Source organism: Oreochromis niloticus, linkage group LG18 (genome assembly GCF_001858045.2).
Source record: "Oreochromis niloticus isolate F11D_XX linkage group LG18, O_niloticus_UMD_NMBU, whole genome shotgun sequence".
In the NCBI taxonomy this organism is placed as follows: Eukaryota; Metazoa; Chordata; class Actinopteri; order Cichliformes; family Cichlidae; genus Oreochromis; species Oreochromis niloticus.
Genome location: NC_031982.2, coordinates 18,901,661 through 18,920,215, shown reverse-complemented (window position 1 = coordinate 18,920,215; position 18,555 = coordinate 18,901,661). Strand labels below are relative to the sequence as shown.

The window sequence follows — 18,555 nt, the reverse complement described above, 5'->3', positions numbered from 1 at the left end:
CGGCAGACATTAAGCTCATTGAACGGACCGACTGGAATGCAGACGAGAATAGCCATCTTCGGTGGGAGAAGTGACAAAAACTGCATTCAGGCTAGACAGTTTCAGCCTTCCTGAGACAACACTGCCAAACGTTTGTCATATTGAAAAATCTCACTGCTGATGTTTCAAAATAAAATGATGTGCTTATCTCATATGAATAAAGCATATTTATCGGACAACATAAACATGTGAACGTGATGGGACAGCATAATGTTAAAAAAACAAAAACCGGTAATTATGAGAAAACCAAAGCCAGGGTCAAAGATGTCCCAGGATGGATTTGCCTGCAGTCAGAGCTGTGCTGGTGTCTTTGTAGCTGGACGTGCTATCTGCTTCATTTCTGTCATTGTGCATTTGCACATTTCGCCTGATGTCAGTGTTTCATCTATTTTTATAGTATTCCATAAAGCTTACAGGTTAGGGGAGACAGAAGATAACTGTACTTGTGCTTGTTCACTGAACTTATCCTCAGGACAGTGCTTCTGTGCAGAATAGCACACTGCACTGCTTTAAAGGACAAAATTAGGGAATCATTGTCTCCAATGAGCAGTTAACTCCCTGTATTTAATGTACGATTGTGCTACTACTGGCTACATCTTTGCTCTCCAAGATACACACTGATGATAAATATGTCTATTTTTAGGGCAGTAGACAGTAAGCCCCTCTGCCTGGAGGCAGGTAAAGCCTTTGTAACACCTCTGCCTGTTGTGAATTTCAGGAGATGCTTCAAACTGCTGAACATTAATGAACTCTAAAGTAAATGCCTCACATGCAATGATATTTCTTTCTCTCATGGCCTGTCAATTTTTTTCTTTTCCTTTTTTTCGAGGTATCGTGGATTTATTCTTAGATCTGGGTTGTTACTTTTAAATAATTGAGGGAAAAAAAGGCCTATACTTCTTTCTGTAACTGCTTCCTTCCTGAAATACTGTTGTTCATCAAACACGAAGTAGAAGCCAATGTTAAAGTGACGTTAAATTGCACACTAGTTGAAACTTTACTTCTTTGACCACTAGTCCCAGCAACTCATCTTTACTTTCATGAAGCCGAGCATGTGCACAGACTTTTGACTTGAATTTATCCCCACATAAGCTTCCAATTAGGCTTGCTGTAGAAAATATGCCCATGTGCCATTCTGCGTATTTCTTGGTGACTGTGGTGTATTTGAAAAAGTACGCGCGGCTGATATTTGACCATAAAAATAATAACTCTTAGCACATTTCCTTGTGTGTATCCACATGAGGAACCGGCACATCGCAGTGACTTGAGGATCGCTTTAACGTGGAAATGTGTTAAATCCCTCAAACTTCTGTCTAAAAAGGGGAAGAATATATTCGATTTTGTCAGCTCTGAGAATCACAGTGGCACTCACAGATTTTTCTTTGAAAAAATGCACGGCACCTTAGCCATATTTGAACATCAATTTATCTTACTTTTCAGATATGGCCATGTTCTGATTTTTCCCATCTCCATCTTCTCCTGAGTTTATAGAGAGTGTGTCTGCTACACACTGATAAGTTTTCATAACTCAACACCTCTTATAAAACTCATGAAACATTACTCAGTGGAGCGTCTTGTTTTCTTCTTTCCTGACACTGCCGCTTCGCCTTCACATATCAGCTGCTGTTGCCGAGCAGCTAGTGGCACAGCGTGGAGACACACATTTAGTTTTTTTCCCCCTTCTAAAACCAATTGGCTTAATGATGCAGATTTAAAGACTACTCGTTCTGTCCAGCTGAAGAGTGAGGATAGCTTTGTTCCACACAGTCAGCCCACATACCCACTTAACAAAAAGACTACAGGAGGTCTACTCGGTGGCTGCTGGAGCAGCTTGATATTTCACTGCTAAAATTTGTACTTTACGGGAAGCAGTTTTGTGAAGTGTTGTTGCTTGCTCTCTGTGTGTGTACATAAGGCTTCATGTGGCAGTGTCAGCTGCCATGTTCCTGACTGCAGACAAGCCCCTGTGTTTATGTGCATGTACATACGGTAAGAAGATAAGCAAATAAAATTCTGAGCATGCACACTGATTTAAGCCTGTCTGGAGCTGGATTTTAGCAATCAATACAAATATTTTGGAGCCCAAAAGTCACATCAACAGCAGGCACAGCAGGAAAAGCAGTGATGTAATGTTCAGTTACAAAGCTATACTAATGAAAAATCTTATAATGGATTCAAGGACTGTGTGTAATAATTAAGCAGAATGCATAGTAATGAATCACATAATTATCACCCTTCACCGTTATGTTTGTGTACTCATACTGCTGTCATCAGCACCGTTTCTAGCTACACTGGCAGTTGTTTTTAATGAAAAAGCTCCAATAAATAGATTGTAAGAGCATTTAACAATAGACAGAAACAAATATAAATGATAGAATCATACACAGATTTAAAAGCTGGGACATTTTCCTTAAATACAGTAAGGTCCAAAATGTGTTGGACAAAGACACATTTTTTGTAGTTTCGCCTCTGTGCACCACAGTGGATTTTAAATTGGAAAAATCATCATCTAACTGAAGTGCAGATTTTCAGCTTCAACTCAAGGGGTCTCAAAAATTATTGCAGTAGCTATTTAGGAATTATAGCCATTTTTATACATGGCACCCCATTTTCAGAGGTTCCAAATTAATTGGACAATTGACTGACAAGGAGTTTCACGTCCAGGTGAGGCATATTCCCCTGTTATTTCATGACGAGTGAAGCAGACTTAAAATCAGATTCAAAGTGCTGAATTGGGTTTTTTTTATAGCTTTTTACTCTTATTTTAAATATGAAATCTAAAGTGGTGTCAGTGCAAGTGAGCGGGGCCATAATTAGGCTGAAAAACTACAACAAAGATAGCAAAATCAACAATCTAGTTCTTTCTTTAATGAGTGCGATGGCCAACTCAGCAACACCAAAGAGCTCAGAAAGACCACAGAAGACAAAAGTAGATGATGACAGAATTACTTTAAAATGATGTCAGTCTTGTGGAGCTAGTGTATCACTGCCAAAGTCTACAATCAAGAAATGCCTTCATGGAAATAAAGACTGTTTACAACAAGGTAAAACCTCTGGCTACACTCAAGAACAGGAAGGCCAGATTAGGCTTTGCAAGAAAACAACTAAAAGAGCCTGGCTCTTTAAAGAAACATCTATGGGCCAATGAAACCAAAATGTGCTTGTACCAAAGTGATGGGAAGAGAAAAGCATACCGAATTATCTGTCAAACACGGTATTGGACATGTGTGGACATGTATGACTGCCAGTGGAACTGTGTCACTAGTGTTTATTGATAAGAGAGCTAGCAGTATAAATTGTGAAGTGTGCAGGGCTACACTCACATGAAACTCAGCCAAATGCTGAATCCAAAGAGCTTCACAGAGCAAATGGATAATGACCCAAAGCAAAAACAAAACCAATCCAAGAGTTTCTCATTCTTCAGTAGAAGATTAACTAGTCACTTGATCTAAACCCAATAAAGCACACATTTCTTGTTAAATAAAAATAAATACAATCCTGATTACTTAAAAAAAAATATGTTAGATTGTTCAATTAATTTTTAGCCTCTGAAAATGGGAGGCCATGTATAAAAAATGACTGTAATTCCTGAACAGCTAATGGATTTTTTTTTTTTTTTTTTGGTTAAACCTCTTGAAATAAAGCTGAAAGTCTGCACTTCAATCATAACTTGATTGTTTAATTTAAAATCCACTTTGGTAGTGAACAGAGGTGTAAAATAAATTCAATTTTGGACCCAACTGTAACAGGAACATTTGTTAGACAAGAAGACACAGCTAGTCGATGTCAGATAATCATGTATGAAAGTCAGAAACAATACATTTATTAGGAGATAACATGTCAGTGTTATGTTTTCAGTTTGATTCCTTTTCATGATACATAAAAAAATGAAATATTGATATTTTTTAGGTTATTAAACAGTTGGGACAAAGACACATATTGCCGCGTTTTTATAGCTAATCATTAGTTATTAGTAACAGAATCTGCATCACCATCTGCTGAACTGTGATATTTTACTCCGCCAACTCAGCTGTCGCAGAGTACTGTAAACAAAAGAACCTGCTCGACAAACAGGGAAATAATGACTGTTTTTAAATGACTTCAAGTTGGTTTTATGGCACCTGAACCCATCAGCCAATATAAACACAAAAGCTGACATACAGCGCACGTATATTCCAACAATGCAACAGCCTCAGAAACACTGTCTGTCTCCACCGTCAGGCTGTTCATAGGCAGAAAATGAGACTCGAAAACTCGAGGACCTCTTCCAAGTTTTTAGACCCACAAGTCATATAGTGTCAGCCTGGCCGTGTTTTATACCCTTGGCACCCACTGTCATTGGGATTATAAGATGAAAGACAACTCACATCTTAAAGACTGAGCTTCAGCAGAATGTGATGATGAATACAGATTTCACACACTCTGTAAGAAATTGACAGAAATGTAGCCCATGGGGACTTGTCATAACCTGTCAGGACTTAAGAATGGCGCACTACATCCACACCATCAGATTATGATAATCAACTTCTTGCTCACTAGCTGCAGTGTATCATCGACCAAGGTGCCATTTACATAGTGTTAGTCATAGGTCTTACAGAGTCGCAGCAACTCAATAAATGCATTTCGAAAAAGGTCACTTTCTTGAACACACCTTTTTAAACTCAATTAGAAATATAACTCTGTTATACAAATAAATATAGACATAAATAAGTCCCAGTTTGTTAAATTAAACTTTAAAAGTGAATTTCTCTTTAGATATGATTGCATAAATAATCACTTCAGATCTGGAGGTGGGATTTATAATTAGAATGTTTTTACTTCACTTTATAATGAATTTAAGCACGAGACTCAAGGTTGCAGATACTCAAAGAGCACAATACTTCCAAAGAAACTGAAACTTCCCTGAATTTCAAACTAAAAAAGCTTGTCGACGTTGCAGCAGCTATTTTAAATTTTAAATGCAGGAGACAATGAGATAAGAAGAATCCAAATTCTTCGCAAAACTGGTAATATATGCCCCGTGAAATCATTACAAGGGATTAAAGTTTTTAATAGTATTCAAAATACAAATTGCCATTCTCCTCTTGCCCATCAATCCATTACAATGCAAAACATCTTGAATGCTTTGTTTCCCAACTGCATCATCACTGGGACTTAATGGGATTCTTCCTTCATTTATTCAAGGTCAAAGCTCATCACTCCCACTGTCCTTTGCATTGTAAATCTGCTTCTCAACATGTCTGTGGGGGGAATTTGAATATAAGCTACAGCCACCACAATACTGATTTTTAAAAAGAAAAAAACAAATAAATTCAATGATGATATATTATGAGATCAAGCCAGCCTAATCCAACCTGCTTTTATGAGTTTGATGATTAATTTGGGTGTTCTCGCAGCATCCAGTGCACTGAAGCAGGTTATGAACTTAGTCACTCTATTAGTGAGCAGGAAGCAGTTTCTGCAGTTATTTGTGAGAGACTATTCTAAGATACAGCACCAAACACTCTGCTAGATGGGTATGGCATACTGGCACCCATCCAAGTCCTGACAGACCCATTTGCGACCACTCAGAGCATAATGCCGAGGGGTGTTGCACTGCTTTGACCGGTCCATCCAAACAACATACAACAGTGATTAAAGGATACAAATAAGGCTACGTTCACACTGCAGCCGAACGCGCATCAAATCCGATTTTTTCGCCCCTATGCGACCCATATCCGATCATGGTATGACAGTGTGAACGGCACAAATCCGATATTTTCAAATCCGATCTGGGTCACTTTCGTATGTGGTACTGAATCCGATACATATCCGATGTTTTAGAAAGCGACTGCTGTGTGAATGGTCAAGTCGCATTAAATCCGTCTTTTACGTCACTGACACAAGACAGACGCCAATTATCAGCGCCGGAGAAGCGCCCGAGAAGACATCGCAAATGATTCCTGGCCATCCGGTGAAACTGTTGGGAAGACAACGTTGGAGAAATGTGAACATTTTATTTGTACTGTATTTTCTGCAGATTCTGACAGAAATCTGCAACTATCCTTTGAAGCACCGCTCCTCTAAAACAGCAATAAGGATCATTATTAGGTTATCTACATTATTATGTAAATAACAAAATAACTTAAAGCAAAAATTGGGAAACATAAAGTCCGAAGTCTTTATATTAAGGCCAATCAGTCAAACAATATTGTTTGCTCTGGGTCTAAACAGAGCGAGTAGTGTGTGACATCTTCTTTTGCGCATGCGGGCCGCTTTGAGCGTTCACACTAGAGCGTGTTTGCTGTCGCATTTTATTTGTAGTGTGAACAAGCAGACAAAAAAATCTGATTTGATCAAAAAATCGGAATTGAGCATTAAGACCTGCAGTGTGAACGTAGCCTAAGACTGCTCATATCTGGCACACCTATCCTCAGCCAAGTGGAAGTTTACTGTTGGATCTGCTGTACTTACCTGACAACGACAAACCAACGTGCAGCATAACCAAAGTTATTAAATTTTTCTAACAGCTCATTTGACGCCGCAAGCATTTTCAATCAACCCGTACAACAGCAATTAGCTTCCCATGAACGATTTGCTTCTCAAGACACTCTTGAGTGCTGCTCAGAAACAAACATGTAAATGGAGACATTCCCAGTTCGCAATATTTGCGACATAAATTGAAAAGAAGCAAGCCTGAAAGGCAATATTAAATTTGGGTTTTATCTCCTCCTTCAGCAGAGAAGAAGTATGATTGACTCTGAAGATAGCACCATCACTCACTTAAAAACTGGACATCTTGAAGGGAGGGGGTTATTTCAGGGTTGATTAAAGATACAACATAGATAAGCAATCATATTTTTCTGAGTGGATAGATTCAACTGAAAGATTAGCAAGTTCAGTGTAAGTTAAGTGTTACTCTATCAAACCTGCACTGCAAGAGATGGAATAAAGGACACGGGCACTCTGAGAATAATAAAATACCTTAAAATAAGGAAATGGGAGTGAAACAGAGACAGCTGATATTGCAGCTTATCCCTAGGCTGCACCTATAATGTTTATTTATTCACTGGCCCATGTACAGAAGTCTACTTTAAATCAAATAATAAGCCAAGGTTTGCCTGCTGCTTTTTGGGTCTCTTTTTCACTCAGACAAAATGAGCTAATAACAATTAAACAGACTGATTAAGCTTGAAATTGCATCAAAGCACTAGACAACAGCAAACAGGGAGATCACAGGTTGCCTTATATGGAAAATGCTTAGAGCATAATATTAATCACAATAATAAACTGGGATTCCAGTAAACCACAATGAAAAACAGTAAGAACACATTGCCTGTGCAGGAGTCACTCTTTAAGAACATGCAGACACATTTCACAGTGTAACGCAGTTGCAGTCCTTGGGTGTGTTCAGATCTTTGAGGAGACATCATTGCATCAGCTGATGCCAGACAGAACTGCCTACTTGTTCCACTCTTACAACTTATTTCCAGTCAACTCGATTCACCTGACAGATTCAAACATCTGGACAAGGCAATTATTTCATATCACCTGGATCCAGGTCTCTGCTTTAACTAATTAAGTCTATCACTCTAAATGGCTGAACCAAGCATATCTACTGTAAATGACTTTCCAATTGTTCCCTTTCCTACCAACTATACACAATGTTTTAAATGAATGAGGGTCTCCTATTACCACACAAGCAGAAGGGCACTTTACAGTTTAGTGAATTTCATTCATACCGAATACTAAATGAAGAGTTTGTGTGTGACTGCCAAATGGAGTGTGGAATGAATCAAAGCACAGAGTATGGATGCTTGGTGATAGCTCGGCATCAGAACACCTCTCCTGAACAACTTCTCTAATTAAACAAAACTAAATCAGTTACATTGCATTGTTTTAAGTGAGAATTGAGAAATTACTTGTTGAAAACAGATCACTTAGAGCAACAACAGAGAACATTTGAGTACAAAACAGCTGCAAAATAATAATCAGTTAGGAGGCTTAATTTCAACACTGTGACTAAAGTGTCTGATTTGCCCAAACAAAGGTTTACGTGCATACTTAAACTGTGTATCTGACCTCAATGAAACCCCTCATGGAAAAAATAGGTTCCTTCAAGATGAACACACACACTACATATGTTTTCTGTATTCTTGGAAATCCAGCTGTCTTCTGAGATCACTGAGCAAGTAATAGCAGTAGTTTACCTCAGGACCATATCCTTAATAAAGATATAATTCATCACTTGCATCAAATGCAGAATACAGAGCAACAATGTTAGTGACAGTTTTTCTAAGCATTCGTAACATTATAGAGAAGTAAAAACACAAACTAAAGCAAAACATCTGCGCCAAATAAACTGCAAAGTCACATTGAAACTGGGTCTTAACTTATCCAGATGCAAAATAAAGCGACAGACTATCAAAACGAGCAGGAAACGAGACAGGATTACAGCAGCTTAAAGGACAAGCACAAGAACCACTGGCTACTTACTGTGGTGAAGTTCCCCGGTTGGCAGTCCTCTCCTCGAAAGGTGCACTGCAGCAGCATGTCACTGATGTCATGACCAGTTCGGTTATAGAAATCAGTCATGTTGAACAGTTTGGGCTTAAAGTTCTGGAAGTTTGCCTTATCCTTTAAGGCGGCCAGAACTTCAGGCTCAGCCAGGTGTGGGTTGGCTATTTGGTAGTTATTATTAAGGAGGGCCAGGAGCTCTCCCACATGATAGAGGTCATTCCTGGTGATTTTGGAGAAGCGGAACTCATTGAGGTTGCAGAAGGTAACTGCTGGGAAGGTGAGGTTTGTTGCCGCCACCTCGTCCAGCTTAGTGACGTGAGGATACTCCAGATAATATGACACCCGATCCATGCAGACCAGCATCAATAAGCCCAGTGAACCCAAGAAAGAAAGCGTCCAAAGAAATCGACGGAATGTCATGTGCCCATAAGCGAATATGTGACTCATGCCATGTAGGGTGGACATGTTAGCAAAAGCTTGCAGGTTGGAGGGCCTGACGCTCTCTATGCTTTCCTCTGAGCTTCCCTTCATGGCTGTAGAGTGATGCTCAGCACTGTCACCCCAAGAACTTCAGGTTAGAGACTTTGCTTAGCAACAAGAATAGCAGAAACCAACCAGCAGTGTTGGTTTGCCACACTGCTTCTTTATTCCCTCAAGAAGTGGTAACGGTCTCAATAAATAGCCACCTTTAAAAGGGTTGCCAGTCTCTGTAACAGTTTTCTTTTCATGACAGTTCGCATTCCACTGAGCTGTTCTTGTAGTCCCAGGTCCCCCCTGTTCTTTCAGGCTTCTGTTTTATTATCTCCAAAGCTGTCTCTCACACTCCCTGCTCAGCTGTCCTTTGTAACGGCACCAAACACAATGACAGAAACAGCCACTTCTACCCAAACGCAATGCCTCCTGATTCCTGAGTCGTGTGAAAAGGAAGAATACAAGGGACAAGAAAAGAAAGAACAGAGAATATAGCAGGCGTAAGGATAGAGGCGAGAGATGAGGGGGGGGGACTGCAATGAAAAGGGCTAGCGTTTGGAGAGAGGTGCTAAGCCTGAGCAGTCAATGGGACCCTTCCTCCTCCAATCGGAGAGAATGCCTCTACATCGCTATGATAATGGGATGCAATGGTTTTGTGAATGAAGGTAATAAAGAGAGAAATGGCTCACTGGTCCCTCGCTGCCACCTTGCTTTTTCTCTCGTGTCTCTTTTGCGCTTCTCTTTTCTTCCAGAAATGAAAATGAGGGGGTCAGAGACCTCCCACCAGCCCACCAGTGTGCTTGACAACCGGCGTTCACAGATTCCACGGGTTCCACTTCCTTATTTGCACAGATCTTCAGTTAATAGGGATGACCACCTCTTGACGCTTTACGATCACCCCCCACCAGCATAACCGCTAAAGCCGCTTCAAGACCCCAAGCTTTAGTCCTGTTAACATACAGATTTATATTCTGCCGTGTGGAGCCTTTCACTCTCTTTCTCGCATCCTCTCTCTCTCTCTCTCCCTCTCTCTCTCCCACCACTCCCCCATTTCTTGCTCTCTCTCTCGCTCTCTCTCTCCTCCTCTTTAGTAGTCAGGATCCATTCCACTGCTGAATGGCTGCTTTGTTTGTGTCTCTGTGCTCACAGGGGGAGTCTCTCAATCTGGACATCACCATCACTGTGTTATTATTCCTTAATCTGCTCCTACCTACTGTACAGTCACTGTGTCATCAACGCATTCGCTCAAACAATGCCACAGGTTGTTTACTGCATCGATGCACATATTAAGAGTTAAATGGTGTTCCAGAAGTTTCCACATGTTAGCCTTTTCATAACAATATCAACAAGTAAAGTGTGAAAATATGGCTTCCAAGCCACCTATTATAATTATAACTGAATATCTATCCAGTCATAGATAATATTTCCATTTTTTCTTTTATATATATAGAAATAAAAAAATAAAAAGATTTATATATACACATACACATATATATATATACGTATATATATATATATATATACATATATATATACATATACATATATATATGTATATATATATACATATAGCACATAGATACTTTTTTTTTAATTTTGGCTTCAAGCAATACAGAAATCCCAAAAGCATTTAAGAGTCTTTGTGCAGCAGTCCTGGAATATTTATTTGTTGCGTGTATGATTACAGTTTAGGCTTGACCAGTAATGAAATTGGTGATTTTTTGTGGGGTCAAAAGTTCACCTTACCATTCTGTCAAGCCCTTCCATTTCTCCTGGGACCAAACAAGACGATCATTCATTGGCTACTCAAGGATGACTTATTATCTTAACAATAGGTGGACTGCCAGGGATGAGACCACAGCCCTTTAGGCATTTAATCAATATTCTGCCCAGGCAACCGTGGAGACCATAGGAACCTATAGCCAGAGTACTACAGAGGTATACATTTCACATAAACCCACAAAAAAAAGACATTTGTCAAAGCTGAGATGCAATTTTAAAAATGCTCACAGAAGGAAATGGAACATGATGCCTGAAGTGACAGACTGTTGCCGTTTTAAAATCTACCCATCACAACACAGGCTTTGAACATGTCTACCAAAACAAAGTCTACGATATAACAATTTCCAAACTACAAGACAGTTGCATTTTTTTTTATTCCACCACAATATGAGAGCAAGATTAAGCCACTTTAATAACTCATAACATCATGACACGTCTGTATTTGTCTTATTTTATCCCTTGTCAAAATGTCATTAGCTTGATTAAGATGTTTGGATATAGAAGCGGTTTGTGCTTGTCTCAATATTTGAAAATGAATACGATTCAGCTGCGCCCCTTTGCATTCACAGTGAGAACTGATAATGATTAATGTGCTAAAAAACACATTGATGGATGGTGCTTTAGCATTAGAGACCTTCACTGAGTTTAAATATGGCTTCACTCACAGAGCAGGGTTAGGCAACTCAATGACTGCGAGGTGAGAGTCACTGACAAACTAAAAAATCCTTCACCCAGGCGTCAAATTACTGCCTGAAACAGAAATCAAGTAGGAATTTGGCTAAATGCTTTTGGTACTTTATACATATTTGTGTAAAGTGACAGCAAAGCATTAGATCATAATGGATGCAGGGAGCATTAGATGTGGTAGTCCCTGCACTAAAAACAGCCAAGGTTGCTGATAAGACAATATATAGAAAAACTCATGTTCAGCAACAACACCCAACCTCCTCTGCAAGGGCTGGGCTTCTGTTAATGTGATGAAATGTTACTTTTTTTTAAGAATGGCTAGAAAAAATGCAATACATTAGAACTGTGATTCTTATTTTCTGTGATTGTGAGTTAATTCCCAAATACAGCCTATCAAAAAAACAACAAAAACAAACAAAAAAACCCACTGATGGTTCAAATGAACAAGGTGGAAAAGCAATATTTTAAAATGATTTTGGGACTGTTTCACATTTAATGACTTCATAATTAACTGTGCAAATAGTTACATTTTGTAAAAATGCCACAACAATGACAGATTAGTGGAGAAGGGCACTGAACTTGAGCACTAACTAATGAAACAATCTGTCGATCTGATGCACTTTAAAAAAAAAAACTCACACAAACTGTGAGGAGCAAAAAAATAATAACTGTCTATATACTGTTTTGCTTCAAAAGCCCTGCTTCTGCATGCCTTTTTGGATAATGATAGCTTTCCCAAAGTACCTATGCAGAAGAAGAGAAGCTGTTGTCCACTAGCAGAGAAAGAACATTAACAGAACAGCATCCACTTTTTTCCCTTGATTCTTCATGTACACACACCCACTTCTGATTTAAAAGAAATATTTAACCAGCGACACTGGTCAGCAAATTATACTTTCCTGTAAAAAAACTAAGCATACCTCAAGGTTCAGTAGCTTGTATAACCACCTTTAGCAGCAATAAGCTGAAGTAATTGTTTTCTGTATGACTTTATCAGTCTCTCACATTGCTGTGGAGGAACTTTGACCCACTCTTCTTTACAGCGTTGCTTTAGTTCATTGAGGGCTGTGGGCATTTGTTTATGCACAGCTCCATTAAGGTACAGCCACAGCATTTCAATCAGGTTGAGGTCTGGATTTATTGTGATTGGGATCATTGCCCTGTTACATGACCCAATGTAACAGGACAAGTTTTAGCTGTCAGAGAGACGGCTTCATGTTTGACTCTAGAATACTTTGGTATACAGAGGAGTCAGTGACTGCAAGGTGCCCAGGTCCTGTGGCTGCAAATCAAATCATCACAAAGTCATCACCCCTCCATCATTGTGCTCGACAGCTGGCAGGATGTTTTTGTGTTGATATGCTGCGTTTGGTTTTCGCCAAATGTGGCACTGTGCATACATCTCAAACATCTTCATTTTGGTCTTGTCTCCCCAAAGGACATTGTTCCAGAAGTCTTATTGTTTGTTCAGATGCAACTTTGCAAACTTCAGCCCTGCTCTCATGATCTTTTTAGAGGGAAGAGGCTTTCTCCTAGCCATCCTTTCAAAGAAGCAATACGTTTTTTTCTAAATGTACTGTCATGTAGAGCATAGGGTCCGGTGAAATACTCTTTTTCACATGACCATAGTTCTCATGCAGGATAAAGATGATGCAGAAAATAAATACAAAAGCTGAATACTTTCAGAAACGTTTATTGTCTTTTCATTTTAGTCACAAAAAGACCATCAACGAGCACCAGATGCACACATGGGACACCATGAGAATTAGAATACAAGCTAAAATATAGTGTCCCTTTCACTTTTAAGTATCCTTTTGAATCGAGATGTGACTCTGAATGAAATCAGGTCACTAACAAATCAAATCAGATCATTAGATTGTTAAAGATCTGCACCACTGCTAACTTCACTCATTTCTATTAGAAAAACAGAAAACATTAAAGTGAAACTTTTGTGACACCAACAGCAACAGTACTGACATATTTTCACTATAACCAAACAATCATTTAAAACCTCAATAGATTTAAATCCTCTTGATTAGAATTTAAAATAGAATGAATCACCCTTAATGGAATACACATAGAAACATTTGTACACACCTCAATAAATATTCATATATATCTTATAGTGATTTTCATCATCACTCTTGCATACATCTGCATTCTCTTTTCGACGTACACTCAGAAAATGCAAATGCTTTTCACACTGTATTTATTTCCATTTTCTATATTTTGATAACATTATCCTGTGTTAACATTAACAAACCTAAATTCACACTAGCAGGTATGCCTGTTGTTGCAGTTGCAGCATGAAAGTGGGAGACTTTTCAGCAGTAATTGGCTTTCAAGTGGATGGTAGAATGCACAGCATAATGCAGTGAATATTAATTAGGAGGAGTAATATTTAAGGCACTACTAAGCACTGTACTCTCTTTGAAGGAGCCTTTGAATTTGACTTTAAACTATTAACTAATGTTCTGTAAAATTTCCAGGCCCCAAGCACCTCTGGGCTTCGGACTATGTGCCATAACGGACACAATATAATGTGTCTGTGTCATAAACACTACTTACTAGTGATCACGAGAACCTGTTTTCTCATCATATACAAACAATGATGAAGTAATGTGTGATAAAATTAACCTTGAAGTCATAATCTATATTGCTCCATTTTTCTATATACGGTGGAATGCTTTATTCAAGTGGTAGTTATCTGGTTTACAGTTCCATATATCGCTTTTTGTTTTTGTGGACTCAAACCAAATGTGTTGTATATTCGTCCATAAAAGCTTGCAGCATTGCCAGAAATGTGACCATATGCATCTGCCTGGAAGACTTATTGAAAATAGTTTCTATTATTTGTGCTCTGACTGTAACAGATCACTGGGATGATTGTAAGAGTTTAGATTAAAAGGTATACACAGTCACAAACACTGGTTCATTCTCATTCATAAGAATGAGGCTGCAAAACCTTTGGCAATCTTCAGAGTACTCTTAACACAGCTTTACCTGGTCTGACAATAAATGTGAAAACAGCACGCGATTACAGCTGCCACTTTATGTGACTCTAAACGGTGCTGGATATTAAGTAATGAGCTATAATTACGACAGTTCAGCAAAAAATTCCCATGACAAGCAAACCGCATGATGCAGAGCTAAAAAAGAGCAATTACAGCAAGTCCTTCTACGCAGTGCCCAAGTTATGGAGATTTGGCAAGCACCTCCGAGAACAGATTACCCTGTTAGCAACTGGACACGGTATTAAAGCAGATGACATTTAAGAGCGCATATATCATGAAGTAAAGAATGAGAAGCAAAGATGCAACACTGCACTGGAGGGGGCAGTGCCAGGATGAAGACACAATAACAGAGCCTGAACTATTGATTCGATTAAAAGTGTGATCCCAGCCTCTAAGCACTTTGTTTTCCAATATACAGTTTTCAAAAGTTGGCACAAGCACATTTGTAACAGTGTTGCTGTGACTATAAGAACAAAGTCAATAAATGTAACAGAGTTTGTTTATTTGGTTTATTTTTTAAATGTAAATCTCAAGGTTATAGTTTCAATGTGCGTAACTATTTATAGTCTAAAAATAGTTAAACAGCCAAAAAGTGCAGAAGCAGATTGGTGCTTCAGTTGTTAAAACATGTGATTGAAACCTAATATCTTAAAGAGCCAAACTCTTTGTCACAACACTGCAGAATATGGAGTAACCGCTTTTTCATCCCCGCAGGAACAGATGCTACATTTAAATGTTGGGCTTCTTAAGGGCTTGGAAAGATTTAAGATCTCTATCATCCAAACTCTGATGTTATCATGTCTTTTCAATAACCGAGATGCATTTTTAATCTGAATAGAAAGCATTTTTCACTTTCTACAGCTGCGAAGCTTTATAGACCTTCAACATAATTCACATACTGGATCTCCACTAACACCTGCTGAAAATGTCACAACAGAGGGCTGTTTAAAAGAAGGAATCGCATCACAATTTTATAATCTGCTCTTTCATGCCAGAGTTCACAATCTAAGCTGAATGCATGGAACGAAGATTTGGAAACTGAAATCTCTGCAAAGGATTGGAAATCAGCTTGTGCTGGAACTGATACTCGGCTGGTGAACCATTGCCTCAGATCAACACACTAAGAGGTCAAAATGAATCTAAGGCTCTCTTGTCCATCCCTCCCTGTAGCTTTTACAAAAAAACAAAAAACAGAATCACATGATTATGAAAAACACCCTCTTAATTTGGCTGAACCTCAATTACAGCAGGCAGTATGGATGTAGGCACATAAAATACTCTTTAGTCCTTCTAACTACGAATTTTACAAAAAAGTAATGAAGGAAAACAGAGGATTTAACGGTGTCTGGACACATTTATTTGCTCACACTGGCTGCTGGTCTGCTTGATCTGCAGTTGGAAAATGAAACTGAAACTTTGTTTGTTTACTTTTAGTATCTTCAAAGGTATCATACTGCTAATCGCTCTACTGGATATCAAACCAGCCTCCTTTTCATTTGATTAACTACAAAGTAGCTCTAGCTTTGGCAAAGTCACTCTAAACAGGACATTTTTCCTCCACTTCACAACAGTTCTCATCTTTTGGTAATAAAAAGTACACAATTTTAGTTATTGTTGTTCTATAATTTCATAAATGCAGCAGAAATATGGTGTTACTGTAACCATCTAATGATAAATAGCCCACTGCAGAGTAGACACACGAGTAATGTTGGAAATTATCCTTCTACTTCAGGCTATGTACTCTTCATTAAGACAAGATAAGAGAAGATTTATTCAAAGCTAGGACATTTCTTGTTACAGCAAATAAAAGTTAAAAAAGTTAAAGTTGAAAAAAATTAAGTTAAACACAACAAACCTGTAAAAATAGCTTAAAAAAGTAGGCACTGTAAGATTCAGTATTTACTGGGTCTCCATTCAGATTTTTTATCTCAATAATTTAATAAGCTTGGCACAGTTCCTTTAATAGCACTAAACCTAAAACTATTCGCACTTTGTTTGTGTAAAACAACCCCCCCTCACCCACCCACACACACACCCACACACACACACCTCCACATGCCAGAAGTCAGATGTTAGCCATTAGATAAGACAAATTATGTCCAAATGTTTTAACTTTTTTGAAGACTTTATAACCACTGTTAAGAAAAACAAAATGCTGTGTTGTTATCAAGGTTTTGGACTGCTCATTCAATGATTGCAAAATTAAAGTGTGGGCATGTTCACAGAAAGACAAACAGATGTATTTGTATACATCACTGAGACACAACCTGAGCTGTAATAACTGCAGGTATCGAGCTGAGCTTCATTCTAAAAGGCAACAAACTCTATATAGAAAAGAATACAATAAAACAAATACATTTCATAGCCTTAAGCAACATTAAACTGTGAAGAAAAAGAAGAAAAAAACAACAGCCAGCATGTCTCTCTCTGTCTGTGACAGTCAGACAGATTCACCTTTTTCTCATCTTCTCTTCTCAGTTGCAAAAATCCAGCAGCAAAAATCTGTCAAACAACAGAAACAAAAAGATGGCCTTCTCATCCAATGGCTGCTACTTTATCTGTGGCAGCTGCTGCAAATGACCTTGCATAAATGCTTTTCTGAGATAAAAGCCGATTCATATGTAAGCTACTGCTCAATGTGTGCTTGCGACAGGGGAAGAAAAATTCCTGGACTCTGGAATAAGTACTGGCATTATGTAGCACTATGAAGAGATTTGGCCCTGTTCAAACACTTTGTGTTAACACTGAGAATTCACTGATTAACACAAATGTGCAAATTTCAAACAAAAGGAGAAAGACAGACACTTTTAAATCTAAGATATCTGTTCAGTGATAAAGAGTAAATCCTTAAGCTCAGATCAATTCAATTTTAATTCAGTTCACTTCAATTTTATTTGTAGCACGATCAAATCACAACAGTTGCCTGAAGTTGCATTATATAGTAAGGTAAAGATCTAAAATAATACAGAGAAAACCTCAACAATCGGATGACCCCCTATGAGCAAGCATTTGGTGACAGTGGAAAGAAAAAACGTCCTTTTAACAGGAAGAAACCTCTGGTAGGACACGATTCAGGGAGGGGCAGCTACCTGCCACACCCGGTTGGGGGTGAAGTTAAATAGTATGGATCTGTTTTTTCTCTGCAATACACTTTTTTTTTCATATTGCATAATATTGTCTACTTTCCACCAGAACAGCTTGGGCACATTAGGACACTAGACCTCTGGGCGTCTCCTGTAGTGTGGCTGTGAAGTGGGCCCTCTGTGAAACCTGTCATCATCATCATCATCATTAGAGCATCGTATGGAAGCTCAATCAAGTTGGATCTTTTGGAGCTGGATGCTTTGCAGTTTCTGCTGTGAGGTGCAGCCCAGTATCCTGCAGGGGGAGGCTGCTGCTACCTGGGAGTGCTTTTGCCATAGAGGCATGCTTGGTCTGCAGCAATATTTAGGTGGGTAGTCAGTGGCATCCACACAAATGCTCTTTGTTTTCTAGCAGACAATGCAATGCAATGTTACATCATCTATCAGTGACTTTAACGTTTTAGCTGAACGCTATATATAAATTATGTATGCTTTTTGATGAGCAGATACCACTTGACAGAACTGCAGATTGAAGTTTTTTTAAAAGTAGTCCAGAGTTTTCAAGCATTAGAGAATTCAGTTGCCTTAAGCAACCTAAAGTGCCTATTTCAGAAAAAGCAAATTTACCTACATTTCGTAGACACCTATAAGGAAATAAATTGTACGTATTTAAAACGTCACCTCAAACATGTTTAATTCTTTGGAAAGCTTTGTTATGATGGAAATGAATGAGCATAACACGATGCTACGCCGTTTAGAGAGATTTGTATGTGAATCATTTGTATTCAGTTTACTTCCTGTACCTTGGAGCTCATCGATCAAACAGATAAACTGCTGGTGATACAGAAGCTAAGACCTCCAGTATGCACAAACGGATCAGACAAGATTGATAAAGCTTTCGACTGCAATTTTGTCTAACACGTTCACTAGCGTGCCAGTGCTAGGAAATATCTTATTGCTATATGGAGAAAACATTTTCC

The 18,555-nt window shown here is 38.6% G+C and overlaps 1 protein-coding gene across 2 annotated transcripts in view; it reads right to left on the bottom strand.

Annotated features, from left to right (window-relative positions):
• asic1c (acid-sensing (proton-gated) ion channel 1c) overlaps positions 1-10,047 on the bottom strand; it is a 107,421-nt gene extending 97,374 nt beyond the window's left edge. Inside the window, exon 1 of one of the 2 annotated variants that reach the window (XM_005476429.4) lies at positions 8,515-10,047. In XM_005476429.4, the coding sequence (XP_005476486.1) occupies positions 8,515-9,069 (555 nt within the window). In that variant the 5' untranslated portion in view covers positions 9,070-10,047. The remainder of the gene's footprint in view (positions 1-8,514) is intronic. The other variant, XM_005476428.4, reaches the window with a different exon arrangement.
• Between the last annotated feature and the right edge of the window lie 8,508 nt (positions 10,048-18,555).